The following is a 19600-nucleotide window of genomic DNA, read 5'->3' as shown; positions in this document are numbered from 1 at the left end:
TGGTGCAGTGTGATTCAAGCCTCTGTTATCCAGTCGTATGATCACTACTTGACTAACACATGTATCTCTGCCAAAATATGCCAGAGAGATTGTATATCCCAGCTAGCCTTGAAATGCCTTGGGGGTCCCCTAGGGGGAGGTGGAAAGTGTACCTGGAGAGAGGGACTTCTAGATTGGTGCCCCCACGACCCAGCCCCGGATAAGAGGAGGAATATTGTTGGTTGGTTGGATGGATGGATGGATGGATGGATGGATGGATGGATGGATGGATGGATCGCGATGGATCGATCGCGATGGATCAATGGATCGATCCATCAGGCCACCAGGGGGTGAATGGTTGCAAAAAGTAGTCTGATTGCATGAAAGTCCATAATTCTCAATTGAATTAGTATCTCAGTAAACATTGTAAATATGAGTTTATGGTCTCAATCACTTGTTTCAAGACTTCTTCAATACAGCATGATTTACATTTAGTAAATTATGGTTCCATTCAGAGTCAAAATTGCTCCCGAAGGCTGAATCATCGGGTTGTGAATATGTGTGAAGTTTAGATTGTGATGGGCAGGTGGCTCCGTGTATTGCAGCCTCTGTCATTAGTGTATGAATGGATGAATGTCGATATGTAGTGTATATTGTTTTGAGTGCTCAGAAGACTATAAAAATGCAGGTCCATTTAACATTTGCCCATGACACTTATCGTTCCGATCTGAGCAAAATGGCCTTTGGGCTAGAATCAGGCTGCCATTGTGGAGTGTGAACCAGGCGTTAGTGGTGGCATGCAAGAAAAACTCGAACTCTTCAAGAATGCAATCTTGCATGGATGAAGTAATAATTTGGGATGAATACGCTGGTATTTTATATAATTAAAGTGGGTAACATTATGGAAAAAAAATTTCCTCTGTTGATCTAAAATATCTGACATTTGTGACTAGCCACAGCAAAACCAGGAACAAAGATTCTGAAGGTGTAGTTTCTAAGCTTTCCAATGATGTCTAACACATGGAAAACTGGCCTGAAAGATTTTGCAAATCTCACCTTACCTCACCTCACCTGGCCAGAAAGGAAACACAATGGTGCTCATTTGCATCTCATTCAGATAAGCCCTCCCCCCTACATATGCCACTCAGTGATATCTGGTATCTGTTAGCCTGCAGGGCATAAAGTATTGTAGTGGTTTGAACAATGGTAATCAAAAGCTGTCATCATGTAGGTCAGTGATTCTTAACCATAGGGCCGCAAAAAACTTTCAGTTTTGCACCTGTGGGCCACAAGGGCCACGGGACTGCGTAGATTAATCAAGTGAAGAAACCAGAGATATGTTATGCATGAGACGCTCAGTAACAATACAGCTTTCGACCACGTGGTGGCAGTAATGAATCACTCAGTTGTTTAACAAGTGCCAATACACAGAGAAGAAGACTGTCTTCTTCGCGGCAAAATGACAATTTTTTTAAAACGAAAAAATGAAGAACCAACCCCCCCACCCAAAGGACAAAGTTTTTGAGGAAATACCAACTCTAATTCATAAAATACGGTTTCCTAAATGGAGGAACAGAGGTAGTGCCAAAAGCCCAGTGTGTGTAGTGTGGGCTAATGCTGTCCAACGAAGCCCTCAAGCCCTCAAAACTACTAAGACCAAGCACCTGATGCTCGTGGGAAAGCCGGTGGAATATTTTAAGAGGAAGGAAAGTGGGCTGCAGATGCAGAAAAGGTCTGTCGTGTCACTGACAAGCAGCTCTAAATGTGCATTGAAAGCCAGCTACCTCGTAGCCAGACGTGTGGCACAGAGTAAAAAAGCATTCACCATAGCGGAGGAGTTGGTTCTGCCCGCCGCTGTTGATATGTGCCGTGAGATGATCGGAGAGGCCGCTGCAAAAAAGCTGCTGACCATCCCACTCTCAAACGACACTGAGTCACCGTATCGCGGACATGGCCTCAGACATACAGCATCAACTTATAGAAAGAATAAAAAGTAGCCCTTCTTTTTCTTTGCAATTAGACGAGTCCACGAATGCTGCACTGCTGCTAGTTTTTGTTCGCTATCGCTGGGACAGTAATTTGCACGAAGACATACTGTTTTGTGGAGAGCTACCAACACAAACTACGGCTCAGGAATGTTTCCGCTGCATGGATAACTACTTCACTGAGAACGGCCTGGACTGGCAGAGCTGTGTCGGCGTGTGCAGTGACGGTGCAGCATCAATGACTGGCAAGCATCATGGTGTCATAAGACAGATACTTGATCGTGCACCAGAAGCTAAATGGACACACTGTTTTCTTCACCATGAAAGCCTTGCAGCAAAAAAGATGTCACCAGATCTCCACCAGGTAATGGATGTTAGTGTGAAAACCATAAACTTTATTAAAAACAATGCTGTGAACTCCAGATGTTTTGCTAAGCTTTGTGAGGACATAGAAGCAGATCATGTCCAGCTGCTATATCACAGTGAAGTGAGATGGCTCTCAAGAGGACTGGTCCTCAACCGTTTGTTTGAACTGAGGAATGAAGTCTTCTCTTTTCTCACTGAGAAAAAATCTCATCTTGCACATTACTATGCTGACACAATGTTCACAGCAAAACTTGCCTACCTCTGTGACATTTTTTCACTACTGAACCAACTGAACACCTCACTTCAAGGAAGAAACAGCAACATATTTTTTGTTGCAGACAAAGTTGAAGCTTTCAAGAGGAAACTTGCTTTGTGGACCAAGAGGGCCCAGGAAAAGAGGATGGACATGTTTCCACTTTTGTCTGACATTTTGGAAAACTCCCCTCGGGTGAAGATCAGTGACTCGGTCTCCCAGCACCTCTCACAACTGGCGGAGGAAAATAAACTATCTAGGATTCCCTCAGTAGCGGCGAGCGAAGAGGGAAGAGCCCAGCGCCGAATCCCCGTCCGCCGGGCGGGCGGACGTGGGAAATGTGGCTTGCGGAAGACCGCTTGCCCGGTGTCGCTCGGTTTACTGTTAAATCAGATGCCCACATTACGAGCCAAAAACCTCCCATTACAGCTTAGTTTCGATGTGCATATACTTTTAAAACGACAGTACTGAGCTAGCTTAGCTAGCTAAGCAAAGTAGATAACTTGGATGTTAACAGAAACTCACCCCATAAGAAACTGAAAAGTATTCCTGCAGACTTCGTTGGCTCTGATGAAATAAGAGGTCCGGGCGCACTTTCTTTTCGTCTGCGGCTTTTTGGTGGATAGTCATCTCCGACGTAACTACTGCACTACTACTGTTTGCTCTTGGCAGCTAAAGAATCCATCTGTATGCTGTAAGCTCTTGAGAAAGATTGTCGCTACATGAATGTCTTCCAAGGAGAGAGTTCTCCTTTTATTCTTCCGTAGCATTTGCAGTCAAAGTTACGGATTTCCTCCATTTCACTGTCTTTATCCCGTTGAAATGTAACCGTAGATATAGCGTCTGATATCTTCCACTCCAACTCCTCCGCTGCGCTGAATAAGTAGCCATGTGTTTCGCTTCTAGCGTGCAGCTGATTGGCCGAAAACATAACAACAGCGCGTGAATGGGTAATCAGTATGGAAATTAACTGCATCGCCGTACCCGCCCCAGCAAAGACACAGACAAGGGCAATTTTTTCCCGAAACTACAAATACGAAATGTATACTTTTAAGGCGACCAATACTGTTATCTTAAACATGGAGTGGCTTCTTCATGATCTCAACTTGGATATTTCGCGAATTCGTCCCACCCGACTTGTTGCTGGTTTTGCCACGGTGGCGGGTCACATTTTGGTGGACAAGTTGCCAAAAGCATAATACGTTTTCTCAAGTCAAAATGTTCTCTTCACTTTAGCATTAACATGCAATCATTTTTGTTTCCAGCATCGCCCAATTTCAAAACTGATTACAAGCACTCAAGACTGCAGCTACCACTTTGATAACAAAGGAAAACACATCATGGCAGCCACATGCACAGAAAAACACATCTACTCGCCATTTTCCCACGAGTAAGTCATCATGTGAATACAGATTTATATGTATATACTCTTGTGCTTTTTAAAGCAGTTGTTAATGCGCCTTGCAGGAACAATGGAATATCATCTGTAGTGACCCAGGAACTCAGCTTTCAAAACGTCAAAAGGATCAACAACAAAGAATTTGGTGAGTTATAATTTCAAATATTTCTGCTGTGCCTGACATTCAAAAGGTGGCTGTTTCCATAACACTAAAATGGAGGACACTTTATTCAGTGAAGCCAGGCTCAAAGCTAAATAATCCCAAATTTGCAACATAGAGAGACACCAAATACTGCACATGAATTGCTGGTCTGTGCTAGCTGGTATGTGCTTGCATGTTCTCTGCTGGACATCAGGGGGCGACTCCTGGTTGCAAAAAGTCTAATTGTAAAGAAGTCTATGAGGAAATTACCCTACTTCTCACTTGGTTTATTATCTCAGTAAACATTTTAAACATGGGTTTATGGTCTCAATTGCTTGTTTCAAGTCTTCTCCAAATGAGGGTCCCATATGGAGTCAAATAATAAATAATAATAACAATAATAGACCACAAAGAAGGGTATGCTTTAGGGTGTGTATCTTGTGATTGAAAGTTTGCTACCATGCTACTGTGGCCTCACTACCGTCACTATGAATTAAATTAGCTGCTAAGATTACTTTAACATTTAGCTGTAAAGTTTACCTTCAATAATGGAAGCTACTTTGTTAACAGCCTCACACCAGAAACCAGAGTTAGAAACCTGAAGTTAGATGCAATAATGCTGCTTGTATTCATCAGATCCACTGATGAATACAAGCAGCTCCTCCACAGTCCAAATCTGGTTACTTCGGCCAAATTGCTGAACTGGAGTCTTAAAACCTTAGTAAAAAAATGGGTGATGTCACTATGACTACATCCACTTCTTATATACAGTCTATGCGTTTAACTTACCACTAGCCACATGTCTAATTGGGTTAACCCATGAAATACCAGATACATTTGACACTGCTTTTGGCCAATATTTTTTTATTGATTATATACCATCACATAAAGTATGAAATAGGGATAATCTTGAGAAGAGGACAAATGAGCATCAGGCTCAAGGCTGTGTTATAAGATGTACACAGTATTTGAAAAGTGGACCGTCCCAGTTGGATGGACACCTGGGCGGCTGTGGCTCAGAGGTAGAGTGAGTCCAATCGGAACATCGGCTGTTTAAATCTCGGTTCCTCCAGTCTGCATGCCGAAGTATCCTTGGGAAAGATACTGAACCCCCAATTGCCCCCGATGCTGTGCATCGGCATGTGAATGTGTATGGATGAGTTAGATAATATTAGATCCTGTGCAGGCAGCTCCACTCCCACCAGTGTATGAATGTGTGTGTGAATGGGTAAAAGTGACTGAATGCAGTGTGAAGTGCCTTGAGTAGCTAGTAAGCTAGAAAAGCACTATATAAATGCATGTCCATTTACCATCTACATGCATCATTTTAGTTATCTGTTATTGGGAAATTAAAGCTGAAATATGTGTGTACACAGTTGTGAAGGCCGGCCAGAGTAAGCCACTCCACTTTGAAGACCCTGATAATAAAGCTCCAGTCCAGATGAACAATGCTGTTCTGAGCACCCTACAGGACATTGTGGCTTTGGCAGGCACAGACCAAGGTCAGAAGAGGACCAGCCTTTTCCACAAGCTGGTGTCCAGCCTGCGCGTCCTGAGGAACGAGACCCTGAGCCAGACGGTCCCTGAGATGATGGATGTGTCAGGCTGGCTCACCTGGCAGGCCCTGTTCCAGTGTGGAACCAAGGAGTGCATCAGTGCCATCCTGCAGGCTATCAGAACCATTGATGGGTTGTCACTGGAGGTGGACGCTCTGGTCTATGGGCTGAGTCTACAGGCTGACCCAGATGCATCACGGGTCCGAGATATGCTCAGCATGGCTCAGTACAAACAGAGCAGGGCCATCATGTACGCTCTAGCCAACACAGTCAAGAAGTAAGTCAAATATTGTCTGTAAAGATTCTCAGTCATCCAGGTCATGGTAATCTGTAAAAGCTTTATTGTAGGCAACTGGAAGACATTTCACCTCTCATCCAAGAGGCTTGTTCAGTTCTAACTGACTAGTTTGGGTATTAAACATTGTAGGGTCGTTAATAAAGTGAGAAGTGTGGTGGAAATCGGTTTATTATTACCTGATGAGAAATAAGAATACAACTCCTAACAGAGCTTTGAGTAATTTATTCTATAAAGAGTCCAAAAACAGGCTAGCAGTCGCAGTGGCGGTCCTAGGTTTCATGACGCCCTGGGCGAACCTCACCTCCAGCGCCCCCCCCGCCCCCACATACACACAAATGGACCCCCCCCTGCCCCCCTGTTCAGACCAGACGGTAATTCTCCGCGACGGTCGACAAGCGCTTCTGCTCAGCTATTGTTCATTCAGAGCAATTTTTTTTATCATAACCTCATAAAATAAATATGCCATGTTTCTGTAACCAAAAAGTTTGTACACTTCTTCTATTTATCCGTTCAGAGAGAGAGAGAGAGAGAGAGAGAGAGTGTGTAGTAGAAAGTGTAGATATACAGTTGAAATACACATATTTGTTTATCTACTCTTCACATTTATTAAATGTATTTTCTCTTCCTGTTTCCCAGTGCGAGTGTAGATACACAAATATCGCATTTGTCAATTGCGGTATTTTATTTTGAAAATTGCTTTAATTTTGAAAATTGACCGGATTGTCTCGTGTTTTTTTGTGTGATTTACTGCCAGAATTGACACGATCGCTTGCGGCACGCTTCACGGCGCGGGGCGGCCGCGCCTATTCGCGGCGCTTCCGCGGCCGGTGTGAACCAGTCTCTCTCAGCATCAGCAGACGCCCCTTTTTTTTGTGCGGGCGCTCATGCCGCCCCTCCACGAATGCCGCCCTGGGCGGCTGCCCATACTGCCCATATGAGAAACCGCCACTGAGCAGTCGTGACAGACAGACTGTAAAGCCTGAGCCTGTCAACTCCTAGGATGAGGAAAACAAGCAATTCCTGCATGGTCTCTGTAACCCACCCTCCAGTAAAACGGTGCTCCTACAGGCTGTTCAGATTCAGCTCCTTTCGTTACGTAACTCACGATGATAGGAGATATCCAAAAGGGGATGTTTCTCAACACAGAGAGCCAGCCCCACAGCGCCGGAGAGCGGACAGCGCAGACGGAGAGCGCCGACAGACAGCGCTACGGACCGACATTGCAGACGACTGACAGTGAGCACGGGACCGACAGCAGGCACAGACTGACAGCCGCACGGACCAACAGCGTGGACCTACAGCACGGACCGACAGCACGCACCAACAGCACGCAGCAACAGCGCGCACCGACGTAGAGCGTGGACCGACAGCGCGCATGGGGAGTGCAGCCCGACTTACCGGTCATTACGCTGCGTGATCCGGCTTGTGCTCTGTGAATAAATCCCGGTGCGGGTGAAGCTGGAGACAATCCTCCTGTCTCACACGCTCTGGTGCGTCTTCGCTACTGCCTCCGGTTGGACGGAACCTGGGGACACGTGTCCGACAGAGCGCCATGCACAACAATCCGGGTCTGGTCTCTTGCGTTTCATTTTTACGGCTACGGCATCTATGTGTGTGCTAACCACTTCACATCGGACTGCTTCAGTAACGAGGGTCAGTACAAAGCTGGCTTTGCCTCGACACAGTTCTCCTGTTGAGAGATGGTGACCCATCCAACACGCATGTGAATAGTTCACTTGATGGCTCAGGACCCACTTGCCCCCACCAAAGTGCTAAGGACTCAAGTTTAATTTGAGGGCTGGGTGGGTCTAGGAGTCACATGCTAAACACAGGCTAAATTTCACCTTGTCATCTTCCTGTGGACCATGGGTACTTATTTTAGAAAAAGTAGGTACGCATCTTCTTTAAAAAACTAACCCAAACTTGTGATAAGTGACGTCTCTCTATGAAACTACGATGCCTCTGTGTTTGGTACCAGGATGTAACGTTACTCACACTAACAACATGAGGGCTGCCAACTTTTAAAAAAACCTTGGAGTGAGATTTGGTGGGGCCAACCAAAATGTTGCCACATACACGGACATTTTTTGTTTGGCCCATTCAGCATCATTACCATACAGCAAAAACAATTTTAATACTGATTATCAGTGGTTGTAATGTATTAGCCTAACTCAAAAAGTGTACAAATAGAACCAATTGACCCAACAGTAAGATACAAGACACAGCATGGCTCATTTTGTGCATGTTTACTTTGGGATTCTGTATAAAAAATAAAATAAACAAATTATTGTTAATCAAATTAAATAATCAAACAGATTATTGTAAACCCCCCCCCCCCCCCCCAAAAAAGCCAGGTAATGTTATTTTAAAGCCCCCCAATTTAAGGACTCGTCCACACTTACTGTTAAAATAATTACCCGTTGGTATAGAACTGGAGGAAGGAGATCGGAGTCAGCTCAAGGTCCAAACAGGGATTTAATCTTGATCAAGAGGAGAAGTCATAAACTCAAATGTTTAACTAAACCTTGCATGGGTCTCAAACCCTACCTGGGTCATAAACCACAACTATGTTGCAAGGCACACATGGGTTGCAAAATACACACAAATGGCCACAGGCCACAGGTCACAGGTCACAGGACACATTTACCAAACCTTCTCATGTGTAAGTCTTCAGTTCAGATATCTCTCATCAAGAAGTACAAAATTTCCATATCATATCCCTCCTGTTTATGCTGATTCTAAGCATAATCATAATCATACATTTTGTGAAGTGTGAGAGCGAAAACCCTATCAGGCAGTTCAAAACATTCTTATTATCCATTATCCTTCTAGAAAGGGAAACTCTCTCACGGTCCCGCTGCCCCGGCAACCACCCGCAGGTACTCCATTTAACAAGGCACAGAAATGATATAAAAATAAGCATAAATTCTAAAGCATTTTGATTACATTGTTGCCCCCAAAAACAAAACATAAATGTCCTCGCCAAGCTAGTCAACCTATCGGGCTTGGCTACGGACCTATCCCTACCTAGTTAAACTTTCCCTTGCACGTAAAAAGAACAAAAGAAATGGGTTCACCTTCAATATGTACAAATGCTGTGAATATTTTTCTCCTAAGTGGCTCTAGTCGGCCAATACAGAAAACTACAACTTCAGTTAGATTTTCTGTAGTCTCATCATAATCAGTAGAATAAACATATAACAGCAATTATCTCTTAGTCCGTAGTGTCCTTATCCTCATCAAAGAGGTTACCATATAAATCATCATCTGTCAGATCAGAAGTAACATTTTCTTGTGCTGCATTCTCATAGTCCCCTCGGTGATCATCGGTGATGGGGATCCTTTCGTACAGCATAGTTGTTTTAGTCACAGCGGTGTCAATGAGTCTCTGTAACAGTCCTCTCAAACAGGGGATACAACAACATCCACAAACGATTAGAATGGTAATCATTACGGTTACAGATAACATCATAGTTTTTATAGAACCTGCCCATTTTCCAAAAATGTCCTGGAGCCATCCTGTCAGAGGATCTTCAAAACCAGAGTTTTCAGCTAACTCTGCAGATAGGGAGGTTAATCCATTCAACGCCTTAGTGATGCTGCAATCAGGTGCTGTATTGTTAGGAATAAACGTACAACACATATCTCCAAACATTTTACATACTCCTCCTTTTTTCAGCCAACAACATATCTAACGCCATCCTATTCTGCCATGCCATTAAACTAGTCTTATCTAACTGTTGATGTATGCCCCCAATTGCTTCCTTAGTGTAATTTAAAAATCTTTGTTGGTTATAATAGACGTAAATTTATCCAATCCACATTTTTATTAACGGTTACCCACCAAGCCAGGAGTGATTCAAATCCTGCAGCAACCTGATTTCTGGCTTTAAACTCTTCAGGAACACCTCGAGGAACACCAATTGCATCTATATAAACTCTGTTGTCAAAAGATCCTGCTGGTGCATTTCTTTTTGTTCGTCAATTATGTATCGTCACTTTTTCTAATGCCATTGTGTCATATGGTAAAATATATGTCGGCATTAATAATTGTACCATAGCACAAGTTCCCTTCCAATCAGTTGGTAATTTTGCTCTGAGTATCTTACCTCCACAGAACCACCATATATCAGCTCTGGCCATGGTTTGATCATTCACTATGCCATCAGTGACATTGCTCTCGCCCTTAATTACATCAATGATGGTTTTACAGGTTGTCAATACTCCTACTGACACAGTACCTCTGCTTCGTGTCAAGCAGGTATAATTCCCGGTGTATGGCGTAAACCAAGGTGGTTTAATCTGTGATGACACTCGGGGGAACAGAAGTTTCAAAGTGGTGCAGTTTGTAGCATTCTCTGATTTGTATAATTCTAGCATGCAACGAAAACCTTTTGGATCATTATCTGGATTAAGGGGAAAAGGCACTGTGACTAACCCCGGCCTGGCTGCTGCACATGCTAGACAATTGGAAGAGGATAACTTGCTGTTTCGGGCTGTGTGAACGATCCATTGTAGCCATACATTTGAGTCTGTGAATCCTGTTTCTAGGGCATACGTTTCCTTCATATTTCTTATGTCTATATATTTTACAGGATTATTTTTCATCGAAGTCGGTTTTTCAAGTTAGAATTTGGGTTGTATCCCCAATCCCGTGTTCCTGTATTAGCAATTACCCAACTCCACTTCTCGCACGCACACCCACCTATATGAACAGCTCTACCCCACGCTTTTCTATATGTGGTGCATACCTCCGTGGTGACACAGATATAATTTTCTGTCTCCGGCCAGTGAAAGTGTTGTCCTGAACAGGGGAAAACCTGACATGCATCAATCTGAGCAATGCAATTCATCCCTTCAGTACATTTTATTATCACTACACCTCTACTAGTGTCCCACCTGGATTGTATTCCTATAGCTCTTTTCCTCATTTTATCATGTACCTGGCCTTGTGTCGCTATATTTGAAATAAGGAATGCAATTGTGGTCACACATAAAACAGTTATCAAGCATAGCTTTAAATCCGGCATGGTGAATGTTTCTACTTATCTGACAGTGGTATTTGTGCTCTTTTGCAGTGTGTGAGATGGATCCAAGTCTGTCTTTCAGCTATGCGGACTGCTGTGGGTGTAGACAGTAACACTTGATAGGGTCCTTCCCAGCAGGGAGCTGACCAATTATTTCGCCTCAGGACTTTGATAAACACCCAATCTCCTGGGTTTATTGGCCCTCCTGTTGGTGCTGGATCTGTAGGAGGAGATACTGTAGACATAATACTTTTGTTCTTCATCATTTTTGACATGTAGTCAACGATTGTTTCAGTCAATCTTGTATCATCTCCCTTCGTATCTATTAGCGGTACCCTAAATGGCCTTCCATATAATATTTCAAATGGTGATAATCCTGTACTGTTAGGTTGAATGTGTAAGCTTAATGCTACAGCTGGTAGACATGTTACCCAACTCTTCCCTGTTTCTTCCATAGCCTTCCTCAGTTTTGCTTTAATAGTTCCATTGTTTCTTTCCACCAGTCCTGCTGACTGTGGATGATAACTACAATGGAACCTGAGTTGGATTGAAAATATTTCCGATAGCTTTTGTATTACTTGATTCCTAAAATGAGGACCGTTACCACAATAAATCTTTTCTGGAAAACCATACCTTGGAGCTATTATTGTAGCTAAAATGTTGGCCACAGTTATTGCATCATTGTTCACTGTTGGTGTAATTTCTACCCATTTGGAGAACATATCCACTATTACTAAACAGTATTTCTTTCCTTCAGCTTTGTTTAATTCAATAAAGTCCATACAGATACATTGGAATGGGTATGTCGCTTCTGGGAATTTACCTGGTTTAGGACGTAGTCTACCTTGAGCATTATGTTTAGAGCAAATCAATCATGAGGCACACATTTTTTTTGTGTAATTGTGAAATCCATATGTAGTAAAAATGTTCTCTATTGTGGATACCATCCCTCCTGTTGAGACATGGGTAATCCCATGACTCAATATCGCAGCAAATCTAAATACATTTTTTGGTAGTATAGGCTTTCCGTCCAGGCTCTCCCAAATCCCTGTTTCTGTCTGCGTGGCTCCTTTATTTCGCCACATGTTTTTCTCAGTCTCAGGTGAACTATTTTGCATGTCTCTCAAAATGTCATGATCTATATGTGTAAGCGTAGTCTCAGTAGTATAAATGTCATCTACATTTTTCTGAGTAGCAGCCGCTCGTTTTGCTTCCTCGTCCGCTTTTTTATTCCCCATTGAAATAAAATCTTTACCTGTAGCATGTGCAGCACATATTGCAACTTTTCTTGGCAGTTGAACGGCATCCAGTAGCTGCAAAATGAGATCTTTATGTGTAATAGGTTTCCCTGTAGATGTTACCATGCCTCTATTTTTCCACTGTTGTGCAAACACGTGAAGTGTCGAGAATGCATACTGGCTATCTGTATATACAGTTATATCTTTATTTCTCCCTATTTTGCACCCCTCTGCAAGTGCAACAAGTTCTGCTGCCTGCGCAGAGAAATGCGACGGTAAGGAGCCTGACTTCAAAACCTTGTCAGATGTTACTACAGCATATCCACTTACATTTGTCCCGTCAGGATTCTTTTTACATGAGCCATCTACAAATATCACAATATCAGCAGCATCAAGTGGTACATCGGTGAGATCTGGTCTTGGTAAAACTCTAGCACTAGTTTCTCCTACACAATCATGTGCTATTCCATCTGTTTCATTTGGTAGCAGGGTTGATGGGTTTAATGTAGTGCATCTCTCTATAGTGAGATGTGGCTGTGACAGTAGGATAGTCATACAACTAAGATGTCGCGCTGGTGACATAAAGGCTATTTTGTTCTGCATTAGAAGTGCTGAGACCGCATGTGACACCATAAGTGTCAGTGGGTGAAATAACACTATAGAAGCAGAACTCTGCACACTGAGTGCATCTGCCTGTACTGCCTGCAAACAAGGTGGCATAGCCTTTGTGATGTTATCAAGTTTTGATGAATAATATGCAATAGGTCTCTGTTTTCCTCCAAATGGTTGTGTTAGAACACTAGTCATAAAACCAGATCTTGCATCGCAAGTCTGAACAAACGGCTTTGAGTAATCAGGGAAAGCTAATACTGCAGAGCTCACTAGAACTTGTTTGAGTCTAACAAAAGCATCATTCGTTTCTTGAGTCCATGTTATTTTGTCTTGAGCTGCCATAGGTTGGTCATATATAGTATTTTGGAGCGGTTGTGCTATTTCAGCATAATTAGCAATCCATTCTCTGCAAAAATTAGTCATACCTAAGAAAGACATCATTTGTCTTTTGGTTGTAGGTTTTGGTGTTTGTAAAATAGCTGTTTTCCTTTTTTCGTCTAGATGTTTACCTGACTGTGAAATCTTAAAACCTAAATATTTTACAACCGTTTGCCACAATTGTAATTTATTTTTGCTGACCTTTTGTCCTTGTTCAGCTAAGAACTTTAATAGAGCTAAGCTATCTGTTTTGCAATCTATTTCAGTTTTAGACGCTATTAAGATGTCATCCACATATAATAGTATCTGGCTTTTACACAAATTTTACAAATTACAAATTTATTACAAATTTTGCTAAATTTGCGGACATGGCCATAGAAAAGATAGTTGTCTGTAGGCAGTCTACCACCGCCTTCATCTTTTCTGATTATTCTAATTGTTCTGCATGCTCCCGTATCGCATAGAAAACGTTTTAAAGTTTTATAATTGTTAACCAATAATCTGGTGATCGGTAATCGGTTTCTGATTCATGCTTAAAAATATTTCAGCACTTTCTAGTGAACATACTTCTTCTTCCTCATTTTCTGTGTCTTGGTGTGTGTGTGTGTGTGTCCATGCATGACCTGATTTATTGAAGTCACGCCGATGAATCATCAACTCGTCTGGGTCTCCCTGCTCCTCCTCTCCCCCGCCAGCCTCCTTGACCTCTGCCCTTTGGAGCTCTGCGTTCTTGAGCCCAATGTCCAAATTTACCACAACTGTAGGAGCTCTCATCTCCAAATCTTCGTCCTCCCCGTCCTTCTCCTCTTCCTCTCCCTCTCCAGGCTCCACTGTTCACATTGCCTCGGAAATACACATCAGTAAATGAATTAGCATAATTTTCATCATCATCATCATCTTCCATGACAAATAATTCACTTGCCTTTTTTGTTCCGCCTTTCTTGGCTTTTCATGGTCAGTCGTAGCTTGTATCCCAGCAGTTCCAACACCAATTAGGTGCTTCCTACGGCTGTTGCTATCGGTGCAGGAGTGGAGAGAGTAGATGCAGAGAGAGAAGGAGGGCGAGGGACTTGAGCTGAGGCTTGGACAAGAGGCGGCGGTGGCTGAGGGATGTTGTACGGAGGAGGGTGGAGACCCAGAGGCACATACTCGTCATCCTCCTGTTTATCTCGGTTGGAGTACAAAACAGGATAAAGTTTATTACCTACTGAATCTTTTTCCTTTTCCTTTATCTCTTTTTCTTCCTGTCTTTTCCTTTCTTTAACCTCTCCTTTCTCAATTTCTTCTTTACATTGTCTCACTTTCTTTTCTTCTTGCTTCTGCCTCTTCTAACCATGCTTTCGCCTGTGTGTATCCCTCTTTGTTCTGCCTTTTCTCACTTCCCTTTGACCTTTCCTCTATTTTTTCTACCAATTCTTTGCACTCTTCCACCTGCAACTTTCCTTTAAACCCATACTTCTCTTCCCACTTCTTTATATATTTTACATTATCTAGAGCTTTCTGGCTCATTCGTTTTGCATCTCATATATATTGAACCTCGTCAGGTTCACAACAATATTTAAAAAAAAAAAACAACAACAATTTAAAACAACTATTACAATTTCCCAGCTTGAATTTGTTAGTTATTTGTTTATTTATTTATTTATCTATTTAATTATTTTCAATACGTATTTTTATTTAAACGTTTTTTCTATTTTACCGGTCTTTTCATTTCTTTTCCTTTTGAGTACTCTTACCTATGGGTCTCTAACCCTCCCTGACGTCTTTTTGTTTTCGCAGGCCTTCGGGATTAGTTTAATCTTTGTCCTTCCAAAGACAGCTTACCTGGATTTAGGGTCCTGCCCTAAATCTAAGAGAGTCCTTCTCCCCCAAGCCTTGGCTTGATTCTATTTATTTCCTTTTTCCTATGAGGTCCTTGACCTATTCTAAGAGATCGATCCCCCAAGTTCCCGACTTGCTTTACTTATTAGAAATTTCTTACCCTTTCGATGAGTCCCTGACTCTGTTTGCCTGGCTGGTCCGTCTCCCCTCTGTGGTTGGCCCCGTCACCGCCCCCTCTTCAGAGGACCTGGCCTCCTGTCCAAAACGAGGCTATATGAGCCCCGCGGTGGTGGTCTTTTCAGAGGGTTTCTATTTCCTCTGCCTTAAGGTCTTCAGGTCCTCTGGTACGAAGAGAGGGAAAGATATTGGGGCCCCACGTTGGGCGCCAAAGTGTTAAAATAATTACCCGTTGGTATAGAACTGGAGGAAGGAGATCGGAGTCAGCTCAAGGTCCAAACAGGGATTTAATCTTGATCAAGAGGAGAATCCACAGAGCAACATGCTGGTCTGTTGCAAAGTGTAGACTCCACGTATTGTGAGACAAACATGATATTTATCCATCTTCTTGTGGGTGTGTTTTCACTCAGTTCACAGGGATGGAAGTCGTAAACTCAAATGTTTAACTAAACCTTGCATGGGTCTCAAACCCTACCTGGGTCATAAACCACAACTATGTCGCAAGGGCACACATGGGTTGCGAAATACACACAAATGGCCACAGGTCACAGGACACATTTACCAAACCTTCTCATGTGTAAGTCTTCAGTTCAGATATCTCTCATCAAGAAGTACAAAATTTCCATATCACTTACCAAAAATAACTTTTTTCTCAGTTTTTCCTTGGCGTCGTTTCAAGAAAATCTGCATCCACACGAATCCACTGAAAACGACTCAGCGCGCTGTAGTACATATTCCAGGCCTATATGTGGCGCTGTTTCTGCTACAAAAATGCAGAAGAAGAGACGGAGCTTGACCGGATGTTTGCCATTTACATGTGAAAGCTACGGCTTCTATCCACCCGATCAATAACACCCATAAGATGACAATTTGGCCTGTATAAACAATAAGCAGCAACAGCCCTCACCCTAAGGACCAGTGGCGGTTTCTCATATGGGCAGTATGGGCAGCCGCCCAGGGCGGCATTCGTGGAGGGGCGGCATGAGCGCCCGCACAAAAAAAAGGTGCGTCTGCTGATGCTGAGAGAGACTGGTTCACACCGGCCGCGGAAGCGCCGCGAATAGGCACGGCCGCCCCCCGCCGTGAAGCAATCGTTTCGGCGTCTGCTCTATTTTTTGGGCGTGCCGCGAGCGATCGTGTCAATTCTGGCAGTAAATCACACAAAGAAACACGAGACAATCCGGTCAATTTTCAAAATTAAAGCAATTTTCAAAATAAAATACCGCAATTGACAAATGCGATATTTGTGTATCTACACTCGCACTGGGAAACAGGAAGAGAAAATACATTTAATAAATGTGAAGAGTAGATAAACAAATATGTGTATTTCAACTGTATATCTACACTGTCTACTACCATACACACTCTCTCTGTCTGTCTGTGTGTGTGTGTGTGTGTGTGTGTGTGTGTGTGTCTCTCTCTCTCTCTCTGAACGGATACATTTACATTTACATTTAGGTCATTTAGCAGACGCTTTTGTCCAAAGCGACTTACAATAAGTACATTTGTCAAAAGAAGGAAACAAGGAAACTATCAGGGTTTCGGACTTGGAAGCAGGAGGTGGACTCGAAAAAGGAAGGTGAGGACCCAAATGCAGTAGAAGGTTTTATTTTAATAATAAACTAAATACAAAACCAAAAACTAAGACTAAAACAAAGTATCAACAAAGGAAACCACAAGGGCAAAAACGGTCATGAAAGAAACACTTACGAAAACAGGAACCAGAACTCAAAGGGACACGGAAGGCAGGACACGGGTACAGGGAAACATCCAGGGACATGACATGGTGCAAGACAGCGACAAAAGACAACGACATCGACAGCAACAATGATCCGACAAGAGACAGGGGAAACACACAGACTATATACACAGGGAGGCAGGGAGCTGACGAGGGACAGGTGAAACACATCAGGGCAGGCATGGTAATCAACATGAGAGGGAGGGGGAGTCAAGACAGCGGAAACGACAAGGACCAGGAAGTACGAGACAGGGAACCACACTGAGGACAAAATAAAACAGGAAATCAACACCAAGGAAACAGAACATGACAAAACACAGACATGACAGAAACCACAACGAATCATTGCCGATAAAGTAAGAGCCAAAAATAGAGTTAGGTCCTCATCTGAGTAAACTAGTAGTTCAAGGTGGGTCATTCTAGTCGAGGTGAAGTCTGAACAGGTGAGTCTTGAGCCTTTTTCGGAAAATGGCAAATGACTCAGCTGTCCTGACATTAGTCGGGAGTTCGTTCCACCACTGAGGCGCCAGAACAGAGAAGAGTCTGGACTTTGCTGAGCGACATTTGTTTGATTTCAGCGATGGTGGTACCAGCCGGCCAGCTGAAGTAGAGGAGCGAAGTGCTCGCTTCGGGGCATGAGGTTTGACCAGTGTTTGAAGGTAGATGGGTGCCGTTCCATTGATGGCCCTGAAGGCCAGTGTCATCGTCTTGAATTGGATGCGTGCTGCAACAGGGAGCCAGTGGAGGTCACGGAGGAGGGGGGTCACATGGGAGAATTTGGGTAGATTGAAGATAAGGCGTGCTGCAGCGTTCTGGATACGCTGCAATGGTTTAATCGCAGAGGCCGGGAGTCCGGCCAGGAGAGAGTTGCAGTAGTCAAGGCGGGAGATGACCAGTGCTTGGACCAAGAGTTGCGTTGCATCCTTTGTGAGGAGGGTCCGAATCCTGCGGATGTTGTAGAGGGCAAATCTGCAGGATCGGGCCACAGCAGTGATGTTGGGGGTGCAGGATAGTTGGTCATCGAGGATTACACCCAAGTTCCTCGCAGTTGACGACGGCAATACTGTGATGCCCTCGACAGTGACCGACAGGTCCATGCGAGGGCAGTCTTTCCCTGGGACGAAGAGGAGTTTGGTTTTATTCAGGTTAAGCTTGAGGTGATATGCAGTTGTCCAGACAGAGATGTCAGCCAGACAGTCCGAGATGCGAGTTGCAATGTGGGTGTCAGAGGACGGGGGAAAAGAGAGGAACAGCTGGGTGTCATCTGCGTAGCAATGGTAGGAGAATCCATGCGATGTGATAACAGAACCTAGTGATCTGGTGTATAGTGAGAACAGAAGCGGTCCTAATACTGAGCCTTGAGGGACACCCGTGTCCAGAGAACAGGGTTTGGACATAGAGCCATTCCATGTGACCTGAAAGGTGCGATTTGTCAGGTATGATGTAAACCAGGCGAGAGCAGAGTCAGTTATGCCAAGTTCAGCCAGAGTGGAGAGGAGGATTTGGTGATTGACTGTGTCGAACGCAGCAGATAGGTCGAGGAGAACGAGGACGGAGGAGTGGGACGAGGCTCTGGCGTCTCGCAGGGACTCGGTCACTGTGAGGAGGGCCGTCTCAGTGGAGTGAGCAGTCCTGAATCCTGATTGATTAGGGTCTAGGAGGTTGTTCAGCGAGAGATAGGATGACAGTTGGTTGTAGGCGGCACGTTCCAAGGTTTTAGAGAGGAATGAAAGAAGAGATACAGGTCTGTAGCTTTGGATGTCAGTAGCGTCTAGGGTGGGTTTTTTAAGGAGAGGCTTCACGGTAGCTGTCTTAAAATCCGCTGGAATGACACCTGAGGTGAGGGAGGAGTTGATCAGGGTGGTGAGGAATGGCAAGATGTCGTGTGAGATGTCTTGGAGAAGAGAGGAGGGGATCGGGTCGAGGGAGCAGGTGGTGGCACGGTTAGATGTAACAAGTGCGTGAAAATCTTCAGAGGTGAGGGGGGTAAAGCTGGTAAGACCATCCGAGTTGAGGGTTGGGGGAGATGTCTTCTGGGAGGGAATAGGCATAAATGAGGAGCTGATGTCATTTACTTTCTTGGTAAAGTAAGTAGCAAAGTCATCGGCAGTAAGGAAGGAAGGGGGCGGAGGGGTAGGAGGGGTGAGGAGGGAGGAGAACACGGAGAAGAGTTTCCTGGGGTTGGAGGCAGAAGAGTTGATCTTTGCCAGGTAGAAGGCAGATTTAGCTGCCGAAACAGTTGAGGTGAAGTCAGAGAGGAGGCGGTGGTAGTGAGTAAGGTCCTCGTGCTGGCCCGATTTCTTCCATTTTCTCTCTGACGCTCGCAACAATGATCTGTTGGTTCGCAGAGGTTCAGACAGCCAGGGAGGGGGGGGAGATGATCACGCAGGTCGTGAGATAGGGGGACAGAGAGTGTCCAAAGAAGAGGAGAGTGAGGACATCAGGATGGAGGAGGCTTCCTCAGTAGGTATTAAGGAGAACTGTTCTGAGGATGGTAGCGAGGAGATAACAGTTGAGGAGAGAGCGGAGGGAGTGAGGGATTTCAGGTTGCGGCAGCTGGTGACCATTCGAGGCATAGAGGGGAGGGATGTGGTGGGCTCCATGGGGAGGGAGAAAGTCACAAAGTGGTGG

The 19600-nt window shown here is 44.1% G+C and overlaps 1 protein-coding gene across 2 annotated transcripts in view; it reads left to right on the top strand.

The window, feature by feature from the left end:
• The window catches only part of apoba (apolipoprotein Ba), a 64947-nt gene that overhangs the window by 12092 nt on the left and 33255 nt on the right, over positions 1-19600 (top strand). For both annotated transcript variants that reach the window (XM_084014018.1, XM_084014019.1), the window contains exons 7-9: positions 3849-3973; positions 4051-4127; positions 5501-5957. In XM_084014018.1, coding sequence (XP_083870144.1) covers positions 3849-3973; positions 4051-4127; positions 5501-5957 — 659 coding nt within the window. The remainder of the gene's footprint in view (positions 1-3848; positions 3974-4050; positions 4128-5500; positions 5958-19600) is intronic.

This window comes from Eutrigla gurnardus, assembly GCF_963514095.1.
Source record: "Eutrigla gurnardus genome assembly, chromosome: 7".
NCBI classification, from domain to species: Eukaryota; Metazoa; Chordata; class Actinopteri; order Perciformes; family Triglidae; genus Eutrigla; species Eutrigla gurnardus.
This window is presented reverse-complemented; position numbering and strand designations above follow the sequence as displayed.